Source organism: Sapajus apella, unplaced genomic scaffold (genome assembly GCF_009761245.1).
Source record: "Sapajus apella isolate SASKATOON/1434 unplaced genomic scaffold, GSC_monkey_1.0 scaffold58, whole genome shotgun sequence".
Lineage (NCBI taxonomy): Eukaryota > Metazoa > Chordata > Mammalia > Primates > Cebidae > Sapajus > Sapajus apella.
In genome coordinates this window covers 588,478-611,232 of record NW_022436998.1, presented here as the reverse complement: position 1 = coordinate 611,232, position 22,755 = coordinate 588,478, and the positions used below count along the sequence as shown (strand labels likewise).

General features: G+C 41.7%; 1 protein-coding gene and 1 pseudogene across 1 annotated transcript in view; both read right to left on the bottom strand.

The window, feature by feature from the left end:
* Positions 1-10,824: 10,824 nt before the first annotated feature.
* On the bottom strand, positions 10,825-11,330 carry LOC116528452 (annotated as a pseudogene).
* Positions 11,331-15,605: 4,275 nt separating this feature from the next.
* LOC116528410 (nuclear pore complex-interacting protein family member B3-like) overlaps positions 15,606-22,755 on the bottom strand; it is a 15,872-nt gene continuing 8,722 nt past the window's right edge. The window contains exon 3 of the mRNA XM_032245647.1: positions 15,606-17,149. Within this exon, the coding sequence (XP_032101538.1) occupies positions 16,939-17,149 (211 nt within the window). The 3' untranslated portion in view covers positions 15,606-16,938. The remainder of the gene's footprint in view (positions 17,150-22,755) is intronic.

Here is a 22,755-nt window from a genome sequence, read left to right as displayed (position 1 = left end):
CACAGTGGGGGCAGTTGGGGGGTAGGAGAGAGACAGTGGGGGTGGGGAGGGTGGGGAGGGAGGGGAGGGTGGGGGGGGATAACATGGGGAGAAACGCCAGATATAGTATGCACCTAAAGTAAAATAAATTAATTAAAAAAAAAGATACCTGCAGTTGTATATTTATTGCGGCGCTATTCACAGTAGCAAAGTCATGGAACCAGCCTAGGTCCATCAACAGTTGATTAGATAAAGAAAATGTGGTATATATAAACCATGGAATACTATGCAGTCATTAAAAGGAATTAAATCATATCCTCTGTAGCCACACAGAAGAAGCTGAAGGCCATTATCTTAGAAAAACTCTTTCATAAGCTAAAGATAAAGTGTTGCATGTTGTCATTTGTAAGCAGAAGCTAAACAATGAGCATCCGTGAAAATAAAGATAGAAAAATAGGCACTGAGGACTCCAGAAAGGAAAAGGAAGAAAGGGTAAAAAGACTAAAAATGAATACGGTGTTCATTATTTGGGTAACAGGTATGCTAGAAGCCCAATTCCCATTATTATACAATGTACCCAAGAAATAAGCATGCACATGTACCCTCTGAATCTAAAATTTAAAAAAAAGAAAACTTCAGGCTAACATCTTAGATGAACAATTGATGCTAAAATCCTCAACAAAATACTGGCAAACTGAACCCAGCAGCACATGAAATAGCTTATCCATCACAATCAAACAGGCTTTATTCCTGGGATGCAAGCTTGATTCAACATACACAAATCAACAAATGTGATTTATCATACAGACTAAAGACCTAAAACACGATTATCTCAATAGATGCAGAAAAGGCCTTTGATAAAAGTCAATATCTCTTCATTTTAAAAATTCTCAATAAAGTAGGTACTGAAGGAATATAATTCAAATTATAAGAGCCAACTATAGCAAACCCACAGCCAACATTGTACTGAATGGGCAAAAGCTGAAAGCATAGCCTTTGAAAACCAGCACAAGAAAAGGATGCCTTTTCTCACTACTCCTATTCAACATCTCCTGATCAAGCAGAAGAAAAAAAAAATAGTGAACTTGAAGACAGGCTACTTGAAAATATACAGGCAGAGTGGATAAAAGAAAGAAAATCTACAGAATGGAAAAATATAGCCTCAAAAAGGCAAATCTAAGAGCTATTGGCCTTAAAGAAAAGGTAGAGAAAGAGATAGGACTAGAAAGTTTACTCAAAGGGATATTAAAAGGGAACTTTCCAAACCTAGAGAAAGATATAAATATCCAAGTATAATAATGTTATAGAACACTAAGCTAACTTAACCCCCCCCCAAAAAAAAGTCTACCTCAAGGAATCTCATAATCAAACTCCCCAAACTTAAGGATAAAGAAAGAATTCTAAAAGCATGAAGATAAAAGAAACAAATAACATATAATGGAGCTCTAATACATTTGGCAGCAGACTTTTCATTGAAAACCTTACAGGCCAGAATGAGTAGCATGACATAGATAAAGTGGTGCTGTTGGAAAAAAAAAAAAAAAAAACACTTTTACCCTAAAATAGTATATCCAGCAAAAATATCCTTCAAACATGAAGGAGAAATACAGACTTTGCCAGGCAAAACAAAAATGGAGGAATTTCATGAACATTAGACCTACCCTGTAAGAAATGCTGAAGAGAGTACTTCAATCAGAAAGAAAAGAACATTGATGAGCAGTAAGAAATCATCTGAAGGTAGAAAGCTTACTGGTAATAGTAGGTACACAGCAAAACAGAGAATATTATAATGATGTAAGTGTGGTATGTGAACTATTCTTATCCTGACTAGAAAGACTGAATGATAAACCAATCAAAAATAGTAACTACAGTAACTTTTCAAGTAATAATACAATAAGACATACATAGTAACAACAAAAAGTTATAATGTGGAGAGATAAAGTTAAGCCATAGGATATTACGTTTCCTTTGCTTGTTTATGAAAACAGCATTGTGTTGTCAATTAAAAAATTAGTTATAAGATAGTATTTGCAACCATCATGGTAACCTTGAACAAAACAACATCAACAAAAAGTAAAATACAAGAAATAAAATTACATCATCAGAGAAAATCACCTTCACTGAAAGGAAGACAGGAGGAAAAAGAAAAGAAAAGAAGACCACAAAACAATCAGAAAGCAAATAACAAAAGGGTAGGAGTTAGTCCATACCTATCAGTAATAACATTGAATGTAAATGACTTAAACTCTCTATTGAAAAGACACGGAGTAGCTGAATGGATTAAAAAAAAAAAAAAAAAAGACCCAATGTTCTGTTCCCTACAAGAAACACACTTCCCCTCTAAAGACACACATAGACAAAATATAAGTGGAAAGAGCAGCTCCTTCTGTGCCTTAGTGCAGGGCTCGGCCCCAGCATGTGGTTAGTCCATACTGGGATGAAGTGGTGAATGAGTGAATGTTTAAGTGATAATGCATTGTCAGATTTATCTTTTCCACATCTTTATCTGTACCCAGAACCAGTTTTCTCATCCACAAAATGGGCATATGTGGCTAGGTGTTCCTAAACCCTGCAAAATTCAGAGCTGGCACATTTGGTGACTGACTTTTCTTGACTTCACCTCATTTTCTGTATCTGTAAAATGGGGCACCTTTCTCTAAGAGTAAAGAGGAGGCCTGGCATAGGGAAAGAAACTCTTTCAGCTCAAGCACCCAGCTGCATTTTGCTCTCAAATATCTAATACAGGGGACCACTCTTTCTGCTATAATTTGTATTGAAGCTGATTCCATTTATTAAAGGCAATTCAGTTATAAAGCTTTAATTAAAACAGTGTAGTAAACATTATTATTATTAAAACATTTACTATGCCAGGCTTCCTCTTTACTCTTAGAGAAAGGTACCAACCGTGCCATCTCTGAATTTTGTATATGAGAACCAATTTTCTCATCCACAAGATGGGCATACGAGGCTGGGTGTTCCTAAACCCTGCAAAATTCAGAGCTGGCACAGTTCCTTCTTAATTTCCCCATTGATCCACTTGTCTTTAGGAGCATATTTTTTAAGTTTCCATGTATTCATATAGTTTCCAAAATCCTTCGTTATCAATTTCTACTTTTATCCCATTGTGATCAGAGAAGATACTTGATATTATTTCAATCAAAAAAAATGTTTTAAGACTTGTTTTGTGACCTAGCATATGGTGTATCATTGAGAATAATTATGTGGTAAGGAAAATAATGTGTATTCTGCAGCCCTTGCATGAAATATTCTGTAATATCTCATAGGTCCATTTACTTACTGAATTGACCTCTTTATCACTATACAGTAACCCTAGGATCTTACAGTGGGCTGGAGGGAAAGGTAAGGAAGCACCGAGGGACAGGAGGATGTGATTGGGGTGGGAGTTGAGGGAGGAATTGGACCATGGGCACCCACAGGAGGGCCTCTTGGTCTTAGTCTAGGCCCCCCTTCAAATGCTGAAAGTAGGGCCTATGCCCAGGACTTTGCAGCAGGATTATTTGGAAAAGTAAATACAAGGAGCAGAGTGAGGGCCTGGCAAAGTACAGGAGAAAAGCTAAGGGTATACCATAGAGATGACCACACTGAGGGCAACTGAGGCTTAACTCAGTGTGATCTCTAGGATAGTATCTAGAAAGTGCATCATGGCTGAGCGCAGTGGCTCGTGCCTGTAATCCCAGCACTTTGGGAGGCTGAGGCAGGCAGATCACCTGAGGTCAGGAGTTTGAGACCAGCCTGAGCAATATGGTGAAACCCCATCGCTACTAAAAATACAAAAATTAGCCAGGCATGGTAGCAGGTGCCTGTAATCCCAGCTACTCAGGAGGCTGAGGTGGAAGAATCGCTTGAACCCAGGAGGCAGAGGTGGCAGTGAGCCGAGATCATGCTGCTGCCTTCCAGCATGGGCGACAGAGTGAGACACCGTCTTAAAATTTAAAAAAAAAAAAAAAAAAAAAAAGTACATCAGCGTGTGCATCTCTGTCTCAGTGAAAAAGGGAGAAGCATTTAACTCCACGTTCCTGTCTCCATTGGTTGAGGGCTGTCCTGTGGGAGAAGGGCAGGAGTTCACAAGGGATGCATAAATCTGGTAATAGCCAGCATGCATGGACTGTTTGCTAGAGCTGTGGCTGGAATCTGGAGCCTGGTGAGAACAGATGAGGCTGGGGACAAAGGGTCACAGCCTGGTTTCCAGGTATGGGACTTGATGGCCACCTAGCAGGCCAAGATGGGAAATGCAGCAGGGACCAGGGCAGTGAGGGAGGCTGCTCAGGATCCCGTCCCAACAGAGGCAGCAAATCTGAGGCAGGACAGCCTTCTCCCCTGGAGGTCCCTGCTTCAGGGACAGACTCAAAGGCTCCATGCAGCAACCCAACCAAAAAGGAGGCCTGCATGATGGGCTTTCTTGGAGCTGGGCCCCAAGGAGTTCACAGCCTTGGAACGCAAGAACTTCTTCCAGCTCCTGAGTCCTAGGACTACCTGCCTTTTCTTCCCTTCACCTGGGTCATTTGCCCCCTCCACCTCCTGCAGACTCACGTCTTTGTTCCCTGCTTTCTCTTTCTCTGCTTCTGTCTGCCTCTCTTTGTCCTTCCTCTCTCCCTTTTTCTGCAACCTTGCCCTCAACAACTCTTTCCCTTCCTCTATTGTGCTGTTTCTCTGTGATTCTTTGCACCCCTCTTCCCATCTCAGTCCTCTCCGTCTCTCGTTTCCTCTCTTCTCTTTTTCTCTCTGCCTTTCCCTCTGTGCGTTGATCACTGTCCAGCTCTCTGGGCATCTCCCTCCCTCCAGCTCCCTTGGTTCTCATTGTAGGTCCTTCTCTTTGACTGTTCCATCTCCTTTTCTCCTTATGGGCCCAAATCAACATCTCTCCATGACTCCATCTTCTCTCTGTCTCCTATTTCTCTCACTGTTTCAACCCCTTTCTCTCTACCCTCTTTGTCTTTCTCCTCCTCTCTCTCTGTTCTTCCCCTCCATATCTCATCCCTTCTCTTATCTTCTCTCTTCCTGTCCCTTTCTCTGACTGACTTCACCTCCTATGTTCTCTACTCCTCTCTAGTCATGCTCAGTGAGGCTCTCACCATCGACCCTCTGCCTATCACACAATTTAAAAATTACAGAAAGATGGTGGGGATCACAGGACTTACTGAGAAAGGTCTGTTCCCAGGTAAGCTTCCCCCAAAGCCACCTGAGTTGGTGCTACTGAGGGCAGCTGTCTCAGTGAAGAATGGGCTCTGAGCCTCTGTGAGGCTCCTCACTAGCTCCACAGCTGCTGCTGGGCCCCCTTCTATTCCCTATCATGAGACATTGGATACCTCATGGGGGTATCTTCCTATCTGCTCACAAGGCACCACTAGCAGCCAGTAGGCACACAGTAACTATTTCAAGAATGAACAAGCAAAACCTCTGCCTATGGCTTCATATAGGATGTTCTCCTCCCCAGGAGACCCCCTTGGGCCCCTCCCAGTCAACACTACCAAAGGGTAACCCTGCTTCTGTGGCCAAGGCAGTATCTGCCTGGGTTTAAACAATGTCTGAGAAGTCATACCTGGTACAGCCTGGGGTGTGAGCTGGTCTTCCAGGAAGCAGACGCCCAGATAGACAGGACTGCGAATGTTTAAGGGAAACACTATGGAAATGAGAGAGAGGGGAGGCAGAGCTGGGCATGGAGCATAAAATATGTTAGATACTTTTCCAAGATATCACAGCTCATGAGTCTTCCAATTTCAAAATTGTCCTGTAAGGTAAAAAGATTTTGGTTTCCAGGTGATCTTCTTTTGCCCAATATACATTTTGTCTTCTATGAAAATCTGTGACCCTGCTGAATACTTTTGTGTGGTCACATCTGTGCCTGCATGTCATGAAGAGTATCTACAGATCGCAGATACAGATCTCAGAGTTTAACTGTGTACGCATTCCTTTAATTTCATCTGATAAGGTTCTGAATTTAACCTTAGAGACAGAGACTTTCCCTTATCATTTGAAACAGAGATTGGAAATCCTGACGCCTGAGCTGTTATACCCTAAGGTTTATTTAATGAATGTCAATGAACATCTTTTGCTTATCTTCTGAGTCGTAATATTTTCACTTAACCAGCGAGAGAGGTGAGGGTCTAACACCTACCAGCTATTTTGCAAGATGCTTTCTTTATGGGCTTGTTCTCTGTCTTCACAATGACCTCATAACCACATCATTCTTGACTCATTTATAAGGAAGCTGAGGCTCTGAACCCTACTGAGAGTTGGTGTCTGGGCTCAGGCAGCAAAGATGCAGGAAAGGGGAAAGATTTTTCATGCCAATGTTGGGAGACACAAAGCTGGGAGTCATGAGTGGGAAGGAGAGGGTGCTGAGGATGAGATAATGCCAGAGCAACTGAGGATTGGCCTTGAGTTCCCTGCCAGAGTTGGCCTCATTCTAAAAACCAAGGCCGCAGCTCCACTGAACCAGACCCATCCTCATTGTCTCCTTCGGCCATAAAACTCAGGGTCTCCTAACAGAATCAAATTAAATTTCCCAGATCTCTAGGCATTCACTCACCCTGGTCCAGAGCTTTCACACATCCAGGGAAAGAGTCATCTTTCCTACAGATAATGGACTAAAGGCTGTAGGGCAACAAGAAAGTGCTGGGGAGGATAATTCCCTGTGCACACTGTACCATCTAAGCTCTCCCACAGCAGCTGCGTGTGGCCCTCACACAGCCTCCACACTCCTACTCATACTGCTCTCCTGGCCTGAAGCAACCTTCAGCTCCACCTTCAGCTTCTCTGCCATGTGATACCTCCCTGCTTCATCCTTCTCTTCCAAAGCATCCTGTTTATTCCCAGGAGATTCTGTCTCCTCCTTCTGCACCCTGGGTCCTTTCACTTGTGCTTCCATTAGGGATGGTCAGAATCTCTGTGCCATTCAGTGTGGGTCTCTCTGCTGCAGGACACAGGATGCCCTGAAAGTCAGGGACTGGTCTCCTTCCTCACAGAGCTGGCCATATGGCCCAGGTTCCTTACATGCCTGCAACACTGGTATTTCTGGCTTCCATAAATAATCTCTGGCCAGGCACAGCGGCTCACACTTGTAATCTCAGCACTTTGGGAGACCAAAATGGACAGATGGCATGAGCCCAGGAGTTTGAGACAAGGCTGAGCAACATGGTGAAACACAGTCTCTACAAAAAGCAAAAAAAAAAAAAAAAAAATAGCCAAGCCAAGCAGGGTGGCACATGGCTATGGCCCCAGATACTGTGGAAGCTGAGGTGGAAGGATCACCTGAGCCCTAGAGGTGGAAGTTGTAGTGAGCCACAATTGTGCCACTGCACCCAAGCCTGCATAACAGAGAGATTCTCTGTCCCCCACCAAGAAAAATTTTAAAACTTTTTCTTCATCTACAAGAGATACCTGCTGCCAAGGTCATGATGAGGAATAATGCAATGGAATCATACCCTCAGAAACTAGAGAACTGTGACCATGTCCTCAGCCAGTGCTACCCTTATATTGTAAAGGCTTGCAGTATCATCTGTGACATTTTTATCCATTCAAAAAAAGGAAAGATGAAACCTTTTGCAAGTCAGCTCATACTGTTTAGATAAGCATATCAAGTGGCACATATTGGAGGTGGTGGTTGAGGTCCCAGAGGCCACATGGATAGAGGAAGCAGCTGATGTTCCAGAGGACACTGAGGTGAAGGAACTGGTTGAGATAGCACAGGACAGCCAACTGGAGGAGGTGGCTGATGTACAAGAGACCCGGGTGGAGGTGGTGACTGAAGTCCCAGAGGCCATGAGTAGAAATTATTGAAGTACTGGAGGAGACTTATGTTAAGGTGGTAGTTGAGGGGTCAGAGACCACCCAGCTAGAGATGGCGGCTGAGGAACCAGAGGCTACTAAGAGGAGTAGGCTGAGATCCCAGAGGCCTCATAGAACAAGAAAATGGATGAGGTCCCAGAGGACAAACAGCTGCAGCAAGCTGATGAGGTCTCGGAGGACAGACAGCTACAGCAGATGGATGAGGTCCCAGAGGACAGACAGCTGCAGCAGATGGATGAGGTTCCAGAGGACAGACAGCTGCAGCAGGTGGATGAGGTCACAGAGGACAGACAGCTACAGCAGATGGATGAGGTCCCAGAGGACAGACAGCTGCAGCAGGTGGATGAGGTCACAGAGGACAGACAGCTACAGCAGATGGATGAGGTCACAGAGGACAGACAGCTGCAGCAGGTGGATAAGGACCTGAAGGACAGACAGCTGCAGCAGATAGATAAGGTCTCACAGGACAGACAGCTGCAGCAGGTGGATAAGGTCCTGGAGGACATACAGCTGCAGCAGGTGGATGAGGTCCTGAAGGACAGACAGCTGCAGCAGGTGGATGAGGTCCTGAAGGACAGACAGCTGCAGCAGGTGGATGAGGTCCCACAGGGAAGACAGCTGCAGCAGGTGGGTAAGGTCTCACAGGACAGACAGCTGCAGCAGATGGATGAGGTCCTGGAGGACAGACAGCTGCAGCATATGGATGAGGTCCTACAGTACAGAGAGCTGGAGAAGGTGGTTGAAGTCCCTGAGGAACCTCGAGTGAAAGAGGTGACTGAGGTTCCAGAAAATCTTCAGCTGGAGAAGTTGGTTGAGGTCCCAGAGCACACTCACATAAAGAAGGTATATGATGTTCTAGAGAATCTTCTGGTGAAGGAGGTGTCTGAGGTTTCAGAGCACACACAAGTGGAGGAGGAGTTTCAGGTTCCCAAATACCCTTACCTGGAGGAGGAGGACAGAGGTTCCAGAGGACACGTGTGTAGATATAATGGAATTCCCACAATTCGATCAGCTGCAGGCACTGGCTGAGGTTCCAGAAAACACTCAATTACAGGAGGTGTCTGAGGTCCCAGTAGTTTCAATTAGACGAGGTACTTGAGGTTCCAGAAGACACTGGAGTGGAGGATGCGTCTGACATCCCAGAAAATCTTCACCTAGACAAGGCAGCTGAGGTCCCAGAGGACATTCAAGTGGAGGTGGTCATTGAAGTCACAGAAAACCTTCAGGTGGAGAAGGTGGTTGAGATCCAGGGGATACTCGAGTGGAGAAGGTGGTCAAGGTCCCAGGGGACCTCAAGTAGAGGAGGTTGTTGAAGTCCCAAGGAATACTCAAGTGGACAAGGTGGTTGAGGTCCCAGGACACTCAAGTGGAGGAGGTGGTCGAGGTTCCAGAGGACACTCAAGTGGAGGAGATGGTTGAGGTCCCAGAGAACACTCAGGTGGAGGAGGTGGTTGAAGTCCCAGGGGACACTCAAGTGGAGGAGATGGTTGAGGTCCCAAAGGACACTCGAGGAGAGAAGGTGGTTGAAGTACCAGAGGACACAGAAGAGGAAAAGGTGGTTGGGGTCCCAAAGGACATTGGAGCGGAGGAGGTGGTCGAGGTCCCAGGGGACACTCGAGTGGAAGGGTTGAGGTCTCAAAGGACACTCAAGTGGAGGAGGTGTTGGAGGTCCCAGAAAACCTTCAGGTGGAGGGAGTGGTTGAGGTCCCAGAGACACTCAGGTGAAGGAGATGGCCAGCAGCCTATCAATGGTCCTGAAGGGCCATCCATGAGGTAGGGCAAGTAGGGCCATTCTGAGAAAGGATGGGGCTCCCCTGCAGCCATATTGACCTGCAAGGCAGAAAAAAGAAATGTTTTGAAATATATTAATATGCTGGACAAAAACACTAACACCAGCACAAGCTGTACCTTATGCCACAGTTGAGAGTCCATTGTACCTTCCCCTCCTCCAGGTTTCCAAATAGCAGTATCAGTACCATAAAGTCACTTCCACTGAGTCCTGCCAACAGCAGGGGAGTGAAGAAAAGTCATGGGGACAAACTACTATCCCCACACACCACTGTGTCTGTCTGCAAATGCAGGCAGGCTGGAGGCCTGTCCCAGGGAAGACAGAGTCATAATGGAGTAATAAAGAAGTATGTTTCTGACACAGTGGTGTCTATATCTATCCTCACTCCTCTCTCACCACTATCACTGGAGCATATTCCTTCCATTAGATAAACAGAGAGAAAGAGAAGCATAAAAAGCTCATTGTCCACACAAGTCAGAGCTACTCTTAAGAGAATGTTCTCCAGGCTTTTAATGTTCTTTCTCTGATTCTCAGAACTCTGCAAGGTAAGGCCAGGAATGCTGGCTCATGCCTGTAACCCCAGTACTTAGGGAGGTCAAGGCAGGCAGATCACCTGAGGTCAGGAGTTTGATACCAACCTGGTCAAGCATGGCAAAACCGTCTCTACTGAAAAAAACAAAAATCAGCCAGGCGTGGTGGCACATGTCTATAATCCCAGCTACTGAGGAGGTTGAGGCATAAGAATGTCTTGAACCCAGGAGACGGAGGTTGCAGTGAGCCGAGATGGTGCCACTGCACTCCAGCCTGGGCAACAGAGCAAGACCTCATCTTAAAAAAAATAAAAAAATAAAAAAAAAAGAACTCTGCAAGGACAGTGTAACAACCCGGTTCCAAATCTAAGAAAACAGAGGCTCCCAGAGAAGGAGAAAATTCACCCAGGGTAACACAGCTTGCAAAAGGCAGAGTGGAAGTTGACTCCAGCTCTGCCTGCAGGACCCTCTCATCCCCACTCTGCTTCCCTTCTTGACGAAGAGTCTTCTCCACTCTGGAGGTGCCACCTGTGGGCACAAAGAGCTCTGGGGAGATGTGGATTCCTGAAGACCTGCAAGGGGACCTGGGAGAGAGTTTTCTGACAGAACAATCCTACATGCAGATGTTAGTCTGGCACGGCTATATTTCTTTTTCTTTTTTTTTTTTTTTTTTTTTTTTTACAGTCCAGAGGTCTTTTATTTTTTTTTTAACACCTATTATGCCATGAATTCATAGGGAATAGGTTCCTGCAGCTCAGGCTCCTTCCCATTGGTTCTCACAAAGTGTGCTTCTCTGGGTGGAGCAGGCTGGCGCTTCAGTTGGACCCAGGTACCTTTCTCTTTGGCTTCTTTTTCTGATCATTTTCCTTCACACGTTTTAGGAAGCTATCTCGCTCTTAGAGTGCTTGATGTGCTCAATACGTACATTAATTCTCTTGGCAAGAATCTTGCCCTTAACTTGTTTGTTTACAACAATGCCAACAGCATGCTGGGTAACACTGTAGACTCTTCCAGTTTTGCCATGATAACATTTGTGGGGCATTCCTTTTTGCACAGTACCCATTCCGTTGATGTCTACAATATCACCTTTCTTATAGATTCGCATATACGTGGCCAAAGGAACAACTCCATGTTTTCTAAAAGGCCTAGAGAACATGTATCGAGTGCCGCTCCTCTTTCCCTTTGTGTTCATCATTTTGGCGAATTACTGGAAGATGGCAGTTTCGGCCGAAAGGGACGCACGGCTATATTTCTTTTAACTCCCAGGTGATACCAAATTTTAAGTGCACTATTACATAAAGAATAATTCTGTCCATGGGAAAATGAGGTGGGAATTCTAAACAGAAGTTTTAAAAATGTGTTTGATTTCAAGTGTACAAGTCCCATCATATGGGATCAGAGGACTCAGCAGCTGTTGAAGCTACAGAGGCCACACAAGAACCAGCTTAGCTGAGCATCATTTAAGACCTTCATTGGGAAGTGTCCCTGTAAGCAATGAGTGACGTTCACTCTTCCCTACCTCACAGCCAGGCCACATTTTCTATTATAAAAATGAAATCTCTGACACTTAGAATATTTGATCAAGGGCACCACTGCGTGGAAGTGGGGGTGGTCTTGTTCAACACCGTTACTGACATAGATGGGATTGTGACGAATGATGGAATTAACTTTGTCAAAGTGCATTCAAAATTACACAAAGCACATATTAATGTTGGATTAATGAGTTTTCATTTTTTCACTTCTGGGATTACAGCAGATATTCTAAAGGTTAATCACCTACCTTATAGTAGAAAAGAAATAAAATCACAGCAAAAAAAAGAAAACCGCACATATTTTGGAAAGGGAATCCCACAATATCTTGAAAAAAGGGAATCAGTCAGGGTCCACTGGGCCATGAGACCTACAGCAGTGGAGTTAAGTGGCACTTCTTCATGTTATTTCTGTAAACAGAACAGTGAAAGCCCTTCAGCCCTTGCCCCCTAAGCATTTATGGTCTCTGGAGGTATCACCAAAGATGGCCAGCTGAGAATGGAGAAGCCTGAAAGCTCACGGGAAAGGCTTTGCTCTTGAAAATGTCAAGACAGAAAAGGGACCACAGAACCCACAAAGCAAAGGCCAGGCCAGGAAAAGGGTACTGTAGGAAAAGACAAAAGTGTACCGAAATAGCGTGAAAATGACCCCAGCATTTACTTTGTCTTCTCTGTGTTTTCAGTTAGGACACAGCTGCTGTTCCTCATGGGAGCCAAATGAGGTCCTGAATCTGCTAAGAGCCAGAGAAGTGAACAAGGCTTAATCTGGCTTGCATGTTCTGTGCAGAATGAGAAACATCTCTGCCCTCTGCTGCAATCTTACTCTCTTTACCACACTCAGGTCCCTTACCAGAGACACAGGGTTTATTGACCAGATGCCTCAGAGGATGCTAGAGCCCTCTGGGCACTCATCCTTGAGGAAGACATCACAGAGCCCTGGTCCAGGGGCTTTCTTAACTATCAACAGGCTGTGGACAGGTAGGGCTCTAACCAGATGGTATTGAGTCCAAATCAGAGGTTCCCAGTATGTTTCAGAGAAAATCACTCATCATGTAAACACAGACTCAAAATTAAAATAGGAACAGCCATGGATGGGAAGAATATCAATAAACCCTGAGTAGGAACAGCATTGTTTCTTTTCCTCAAGCCATGGGGGCATTCAAAATTCTGTGGATTTGTAGTTAATCTAACTTCCATATCTGACCAGGTATTATCAATATTTATGAACAGAGATGGACATAAAGAGACTAACAGTAATGAGAAAAGTTAAGAGCTACAGAAATTAACTGGAAAGCTTTAGGGTTACATTTAAAATGTTAGAGGAGTAAGATTACATAGACATTTAATTTACTAACGGAGTTATATAGTTCACAATAAACAATTTAAAGAAAAAGAATAAACGAAGCTCCAAAAAGTGTAAATAAATGCTTCTTTTACAGCAGATCTCATGGTACAATATCGATCCATGAAGACATAGCCAGAAAATTTCTGCTCTCATCAGCACATATGGCTCACATTCTAAAATGTTATTGGTGTTAATTTTCTCAAATGAAAGAAAAATAAAGACTTCACATTAACTAAAAGTGGGAGGGGGAACTGGCCTATTTGCCTTCTAAGACCATCTCCTCAGTTAAAAGTAACCAAGACATCAGGGTGGGGGACCTGAGCTCCACCATTCACAGGGGACCAGCCAAGAGGCATTCAGCTGGGGCACCTGAAAAAAATAGGTTTCTGCCACCCAGAGGGGCAACTGTTCTTTTTAGTTAAGTGTTTGGAACTGTTTCTAGGAAACTTAACAATTGCTCCACCCAAGTCCTCACCTCCAAAAGGAGAAGCATGGTGTGTGGACTGTGCAGCAGAAGTTAAGCAGCCACCTTCACTACGAGCTCCTACCTCTCCAGAAAGGGTTTTCTAGGCCCCATTGTCTTGTCTTTGGGCTAGCTTCTGACTCATGTGTCTCTCTGGCACACTGTTTTTCCATCATTTCCATCTTGATGACAGAGAAAGAATTGACTTGAAGAAGAATTAAAACACCAAGGTCTTACTAGACACTCAAAACTTCATCTTAAAACAAAAACATTCTTTGAAATATCCATCACAATTACCTACCTGCACTGCTTGCAGGCAGCCTTCCTCTCTGCCATCTCCCTCTGCAAAGCTTGAGCACAGAACTGTGGGGGAAGAAAGTACATCCATGTTCTGACCTGGCAGACTATGCACAAAAGCAAGGAAAACAAAAACAAAATCACACTTACCCAGTTGTCGAGATCCATTCTTGCAGAGGGGGTAATCTGAAAAAGCCAACATATGAGAAATGTATGTTAAGAGAATTTAAGGACTGTGGCATCATCTGCATCAGCACTGAAGGATCCTGCAACTGCAGGGAGAAAGGCTCCTTACGTTGCGTCTGTAGGAGTCCTCTACTCACAGCCGCAGCTCTTCTGTGTTTTGAATCATTTTCCTACGGTTTAGAATCACTTTTGTCAGATAAACTTCCATTTTCAGTATGATTTTAAATAATCTGCCATGTTCGCATTATCCTCACAACTTACCCTTACACAAACTATACATAGAAAACAGTTCACATGGCTATAAAAGTACAGTATGATCAAAACTGTTGCTATAATTATTCCTCCTCTTTTACTTAATGCCTGCTGGCTTCTGAATGGACAATTTCCTTACCCATTCTCAGTATATCCCTAATTCATCCTTCAATGGACATCTTTTATCATAAAGTTCTATTCTCCTTTTATTAATATTCTTGCTGTATTTCACAGGGCACAAATACCTGGGCTTATAAACAGGCACAGTCCTTTTGAAGGATGTAATTGATTCTATAGCAACATGCTTTCCTAAGGATGATGCAACCTCACACCATCCCTAGTAGAACGTCTGGTATAAACCAAGTTTCTACAATCCACACAGTCTGGCCTAACTTGGGGCCAGGAGATGTTTTGCTACTTCACGTTTTGGTACTGGTAAATCTTAAGATACTTAGTTTTCTCTTGTGTGAATTCTCTCTCTCTCTAGGTATATCTTCTGACCATTTGTTCCTGTTTCTGTGTTATCTGGGTCTAACATTGTACAAAGGTTAAAAACAAGGCACTCCAATGGGTGTTTATCAAGAGGCTGCTGTTCAGTTTCTGAACTCACTTGTATGTGTATATTTTTTAAATAACTACTTTCACATTTTCCTCTACCTCCAACAGCTACCTCTCCTTTTCTGCTCACTCATGTTCTTTCATTCTCAGCTTCCTGAGACAAGGAGAAATGCATGCACATGATCCTCCACTCTGTGTGGAATTCTTTCCTCCCTTCCAGCACCTGAAAGCTGTGATTCCAAGGTCCTCTGCCAACCTTCCCATAAATGAACCAACTGATACTCACAACCAGAGGGAGAATTTACACCTCCATTAAGGGACAAAATCATATTCTGGCCTGCTGGCAAGTCACCTGTCATTTCCAGCTCATCTTCATAGCTCTATATTCCTATTCTTTAGTAAAGAAGGACTATTAAAAGCTTCTATGGGACACATTATGTGTACTTCTGGGGTCAGTGTTGTGCTTGACACAGCAAAAGCTCATTTTAGTTCAGGGTGGAAAACCAGACCTCACCAACTTGTCACATCTAACTCCATCAGGATGGAGCAGGGGATTGCTGTCATCTGACTCCTCCCATAGGGAGACCTGATTTTCTGTCAGAGGCTGATGCCAGAACCAGACAATCAGCCATAGAGAGATCCTTCCAGGACATGCTGTCATTAACCCTGCAGTTCACTACTGCACATTTCCATGATTCAGGACTAAAATTCTTGTTAAGGATTTTAAAGATTCTGGTTGACAGAAAAGGTCAATCTGAGTGGTGGGTACATCTACTGAATTAGAAATGATCTGAATGGCTCCTTAGTCAAGGTGATAGGTCATGAAAATAGGAAACATCTGCAAACAATCCACCCTGGTGTTTTTGCTGTGTTGCCCTCACACTACTTGATTTATGGATTTAAGGATCTCACTTGATACTTGATTTTATATGACAGACATGTAAAATGTCACAAACTCTAGGAAACAAGGACAAAAACACTTCAAAGAGAAAGTGAATGCACTCGTTTCTGACCATCTAGGCCATCCTCCAGCACATGCTGTCTGGAGTGACCTGGAGCAAGGAGTGTGTTGTAAGGTGCTGAGGATGCAATATGAGCAAGGTCCCATCTCCACCCTAAAGGAGCTCACAGTTTAATGCAAATAAGAAGCCAATGAGGACATCACTACTCCTGCTGTGCACTTAGGAACTTAGAAACACAAAACCTAAATCTGGAGGGAAGCTAAGGAAGCATTCTGCTCTTGAGTAAATACAAGTGCATCTGAAGCTTCTGATGCCCTATGAGAACAATGAGGGACATCAGACAGAATATAAAATCCATGATTGAATGCACTGAATTGCTAACATGGCAATAAAGAGACATGAAGCCAAGATGCAGAAGAAGGAAACCCAGAACAACTATCAGTCTCACATCTGAGGCCAATTTCCCTGAGTTTCATCACTGACTACCAGAAGGGACTACAGAGCTGCAAAAAAAGCAGAGCAGCTTTTGCACACATGCATGGGGTTCAATGGAAGACAAGTGGACTGAGGGTTTGCCAATGAAGGTGATACCTACTAAAGTCCACTGGCTTTGGTGGGGACCCAGAAGAGTCATACTCCAGGAATAGCAGTGGACAGGAAATACCCTGCCCTTTGTTGGGACTGAACCTGTACTAATGACCTCAACTGCTGAATGAATAAAGGGCATCCAAGCGTGCTAGGACCCCTGATCATACCCAGAAGTAGACTCCCAACTTTTCTGTGGCAAGACAACATGCTATTAGGCCTCAATTCATTGCTAAATATTTTTAAACCAGTGTCTCACTTTTAATTTTAAGACTAGTCGTATGGCAGTCTTAAAATAAATACATTGTATTGGTCAAATACAATGTAATATGACCAAAACCTAAAAGACTGTGAAAATAAATCCAGAAGTGACCCAAGTATTGAATTTAACAATGCCAGTACCAGTACTACTTCCTGCCCCTAAAATAAATTACAAACAAGTATGTAAGAAGGGAAAAGAAATACACAGATTACACTAATCAAGCAAGAAGGACAAACTCAATTTTGTACCCACTGAATTTGCCACAAATGTTGCAGAAAATATTCTCAAGGACATTGCAGTTGTCTACTTTGGTTGGCACATGGTTCATACAACAGTATTTGTGTCAATGAACATCTTACTCTTCCTCAACAGTCTTTCTTTGGCTTTAGGTTTCATAATGACTGTCTACCTTCATCGTCACCTTTTGTACTATAGCTCACACTTTGGCTTCCATAGATCTCCATGAAGAGGTCTTCCAAGTCCATTTTAATTCCTGGAAATAATAAAACCCTTTTCTTTGTGTGCCTACAAGTGGACCTGAGCCTTTGGTTAGGGTGGGGAGAGGATAAGGTGAGAAATCTGAGGGAAAGAAGCTGTTCTTTCCTATTTCAAGGCAAATTCATATCTACACACTGTGGACTCCAACAGATAACATACCTTCCTGGCTAGGCTATTGGACCTCCAGGCTCTCAGCTGTGAATCCATGTATCCATCATTTACATTTCGTGCCTTTAAGATAGACTTGAGGAGCAGTATCTAGGAAATAATACTTGAACAATGATGTGAACATACTTTACACAACTGAATTGTACACTTTAACATGGTTAAGATGATAATTATCATGTTATGAATATTTTACCACAGGTTAGAATGTTTCATAATTTGAAAAGAAAGTAATTGCCTTCAGTTCTCTGAGTTCTAGAATTTGTAACATTTCATCCTCTGCTCCTTCCTGATCTGCAGAGGAGCATCTTCCATCTGTCCCTGCTCTCCTCAGAGTCCACTTTCCCTTTCCTGATACCAGCTTCACTGAGGCTGGTTGAACCCAATGCAAAACATTCCCCTAATGAATGAATACCCAGGAAGAATTCCATATAGACATCGTATGATTTTAATCTTCTAAAACATGAAATATTTGTTCTCATTATAGCTAAGACGCAATGCAAATTCTGTCATAGATGTGGGTCATATACCTCTGAAATTCCTGAGTATTCATTGAAATAACATCTTTCAAGTTCTCTGCAAAATTATTTTCTTGTGATTTCTGTACATAACTTAGAAACAAAACATGTACTAGCATTTCAATAGAAGCAATGGGTAATCTAAAAAGATGAAAAAGCAACCACATCTATCCCACAGCTACTGCTAGATTTTATGGGAAAGAAGCTAGCCCAGTTTGGACCTAGGAGAAACACATGAAGAAATGATAAGCAAAGAAACACCACGAGGCATGAACGTTTCATGGCACCCACAATGTCCCTGCTTAGGAGATAATGCGACAGATGACCAGAGGACAAGAAAATGAGAAGGGACAAAGTTGTCCAAGTCAAACAGTTCAACTAAACTTTTCTTAATGGAAGATTTTTAAAGTGGTCCATTAAAAAACTTCCCCAAGTCACACTGAAAATTTTCTGTTCAGGACTAGGTGGGGTAGGCACTGTGCAATGGGCCTAGATATCTTCATAACTCACATATTTTCCGTTTTCTACATATCTTGAAGGGCAGTGCCAAATAATGTGTAATTATCTAGGTTGTAAAAATAAAACATACTTCCTCTTCCCTTGAATATAAAAAAGCATTGTGGTATTAGGACTTTTTTCTTGGATCATTGTTCAGAAGATGGTTCAGTCCCCAAACACCCACACTTTTACCGTACTGAACAGTAAGAGAAAATGTAGAGCTCAATTTACTCAATGGACAAAAAGGCTCAAAGCCAATTATGACACAACTTAGCAGCCAAATTTATACCAGGTATAGACTTTTGGCATATTGATTCCTCTCAAGTTGCAACCAGGAACATGACTTTGAATGATGTCATTTGAAATTACCACTCATTACCCTGCCCAGACATATTTTTCATTTATTCTTCAGAAGGTTCCAAGAGATTCTCTGGGGCTTTCTCTGCATCATGAGATGCAGTGCAGTGTGATTCCACCTTTCATCTTCCCACAGTTTGTCACCTCTTCCCTATGATCTCAGAGGAACCCTGTCTCAGGCCAACTGTCTGTTCCTTGGGCTTTTTCATTTCCCCTAAAAATTACTTGCTGCCCTTCTAAATTGCCTACATCTCCATCTCCCTCTCCCCTGAAAAGAGGGTGTTCTTTAAGTATCAACCATCTGGCCCTTCTTGCAGTCTCATTTTCTTAGCTGGCTCCCATGTTTATGCCTGCTAATAAGGTTCTGGTTTTTCTTCTCCTGTTAAGCTGCCTGTTGTCAGTTCGTTTCTGCAAGGAACTCTTAGAGAGGTGTCTGGAAACTTTTCTTCCACCCATACAATATAACTATAAAGCAGAAATGGTTAAAAAGAATTTCCTATTTAAGTGGTGAAACTTCATATTCCATTTCTGATAAAGAGCACAAAGATAAAATAAAAATAAATTTTAAGAAAACTTATGGGCCAGGCGCGGTGGCTCAAGCCTGTAATCCCAGCACTTTGGGAGGCCGAGGCGGGTGGATCACGAGGTCAAGAGATCGAGACCATCCTGGTCAACACGGTGAAACCCCGTCTCTACTAAAAATACAAAAAATTAGCTGGGCATGGTGGTGCGTGCCTGTAATCCCAGCTACTCAGGAGGCTGAAGCAGGAGAATTGCCTGAACCCGGGAGGCGGAGGTTGCGGTGAGCCGAGATCGCGCCATTGCACTCCAGCCTGGGTAACAAGAGCGAAACTCCGTCCCAAAAAAAAAAAAAAAAAAAGAAAACTTATTTTTGATCAAAGGCTCTGTTGACATTCTATTAAACACCAACCTATTTAATTTTCATAAAGTAGATGACAGATATTTTCATAATTCTTATGCTAATAAATCATTTCCCTGAATTTGTTTGGTAAAACCCAATATTCATAGTGAAGTCTGGAACTATAGATTGTTATAACTAATTTCTTATTTATGATTACAAGTCTATCTCTATAGGAAGTTAGCATACTCATACCAAGGCTAAATTTCCAGAAGAAAATGTCAAGTGTAGAAATTCCCAGGATCACAACAATAATAAGTGTCTAAGGAATTACAAAAAAGTGAGGCCCAGGATGAAAACAGTCAGGCAGAAAAGATTGATAATCTGGAATAATAACAGTTGAAATAATGAGGAGATTCAATGACATTTACAATATTTCAGTCACAAATAATTCTTAGAAACCCTTAACCTCCTCCAAGAGGTAACCATACCCCTCAGATATCACCATGGGATTCCACTGCTTCAAGAAAGAATGGAAGTTACCAGTCTCAGGTTTCTTGCATGGCTGGCAGTGCTTTTAGGCATTGCAAATGTGGGGTGTCTTGTTTCTCAGTCTAAAACATGAATGGCTTCCCTGGGCTACATTAAAAGGAGAATTATCTTTTAAAATACACCAATAAAATACACTAATACTAACAACAGCTGATGAGCTATAAAAAAACAAACAACAACAACAAAACACCCTCATAATGTTTCGGGAAAGTTTACAAATTTGTGTTGGGCTGCATTCAAAGCTGTCCTGGGCTACATGTAGCCTGTCACCCATGGGTTGGACAAGCTAGGTATAAAGTAATTTTTTCTTTAAAGTTATTTACTTATTTTTTAAGTTGACATATAACCTTGTATGTGTTTATCATGTATCACATAAAAGAATCCCTCTGAATCACACTTCTCTCTTGAATTACATGAATCTTTGCCACTTAAAGAGCACCATAAATCAAAAAAAGGAAAAAAAAAAATACAATAAAGAGATGACTTCATTCAGAAATAAGTATCAAATTTTAGTACTTAAAAATAACCAAGGTGGAGATCATGAAAATTGAATGAATAGTGTGGGATTTTTCCAAGATTTTTGATATTAATTCCATTAGACTGCTATGTTAATGAAGACAAAGACTTCCCCTAAGTTGAGACAGCTTCTGATAACATTTCTACATAGACTCCTCAGGATTTAATTGTATGTCCTTAAAAAATATTAATTTTGAATGTTTCTTTCAAGATGGTAAATTAGACATATCCATTGAACAGTTTGGACTCAGCATATGTTGAGTCTGAAGTGGAAAGAACTGAATTAGCTGTGCAACAATGGAAATGATTTCAGAGACGTTGTGTTAAGCAGAATAAGGCAGATACAAACAAGTATCTATGCCATGGCATGTATCTATATATATGAAATTTCAGAATAAGTAAAATTAACCTATGATGAGAAAGGGAATGGCTGGGAAGAGGGAGAGTTCACTTTCTGGGGTGACATAATATTGCAGATCTTGAAAGGAGGTTGGGTTATGCTGGTGTATCTACTTTTCAAAGTTAGTAAACTTACACTTAAGATTTGTATATTTTCTTCTATGTTGCTCTTCTTCAGAAAGGGACTTTATAAAGAAACACTGAATTCTAGTTAATGTTAATCTTGCTTAATTATTCAGCAGGAAGTATGTTCATGTCTCAAATTCATTTGGAAATACATCAAAAGTAAGATGGGATAATGGATGGATAGATGGATGAAAAGATGGGTAGATATATGTTAATTCATGTTCATTAAAATGTTAACAGACCAATGCTATATGTATGAACATTGAACATTTTTATAATAAAATGTTGATGGTAATTGCCGAAATCACTTGTCTCCTGTCAGTGATTTTTTCTTTGAACAAGAGTTCCAAAATAATTAATATTCATAATCTATATGTTTGAACAATTTTAGACACAATATCAATTGGATGTTTTCTCTGTCAATTGATCATGCAGTTGCAAAATGCAAGGATACACAGGGAAATCTTGCAGACGTACTGCTTTCTGAGTTTTGGTTTTGGGAACAAAGACCAAGTGGAAAAATCAAGCCTCCTATCTCTTTCCAAGGGACAGGATAGATACACTGCCATATGTCCATACAAAGGAATTTTCCTCAGCAATTAAAAAAAAAAACCCAGCAAACTATTAATATTTAAAACAATATGGATTAATGTGAAAATAATTCTGCTGACCTCACAGAATCCAGAACAAGAACAATACCTGTTCCGTATGACTCCATTACATGAAATGGCAGCTCAGGGGGAAGATAGTAAGAGGGAGAAGGACAGATGGATTAAAAAGGAGGAGGAGAAAACTTTAGAGAGGGAGGATTGTGTTTATTATCTTGAATCTAGAATATGGTGAAACTTTAATTGCTGTATTCATATATAAAAGTCAGCAAATTGTATTCTTTAAAAAGATGCTATTTACTATACAGGCATTTATAACACTTAAACTGTAGGAAGAAAATCTGAAACACAAACTATTACTTTCCATTTATCAGACAAAAGTATTGCAAAATAATTACAAAACTCTACCTAAAAATTTAGAAGTCAATTTAAAGTGCAGATAAGAAAACACAAACTTAACAATGCTCAGGAAGCCAAGGTTTTCTTCTAAATATTTAGACATTTGTATTACATTACTTGTAATATATCCAAAAATACATCCACACTGTATGCAAAAGAATGAGAAAAATATAGGAAAAAGTCATAAAATTATACATGAAAATATTACATAAATCTGTTTATATATACATAAAACTGAGAGTGGATAGCTGCTATAATAATATCTGGGTTATATCCTAACAAAAATAATCCAATTGTTGTTTAATCGAAGTTTCTAAAAGCATTAACTTTTGAAAATCATGTTCACTTTGCTGCTGACACAAGGCAAGACACTTCATGTCAGATTTTCAAAGTTCATAAAGATTTGCATAACATAGTCTTCTTGGAATTATGATTAAAACTGTCAGAACTCTCCTTCAAGGAGAACTACAAGCCACTGCCCAACGAAATAAGAGAGGACACAAACAGATGGAGAAACATTCCATGTTCATGGTTAGGAAGAACCAATATCATGAAAATGGCCATACTGCACAAAGTAATTTACTGATTCAATGCTATGCCCATCAAGCTACCAATGACCTTCTTCACAGAACTGGAAAAAACCACCTTAAACTTCATATGGAACCAAAAGAGAGCCCGCATAGCCAAGTCAATTCTAAGCAAAAAGAACAAAGC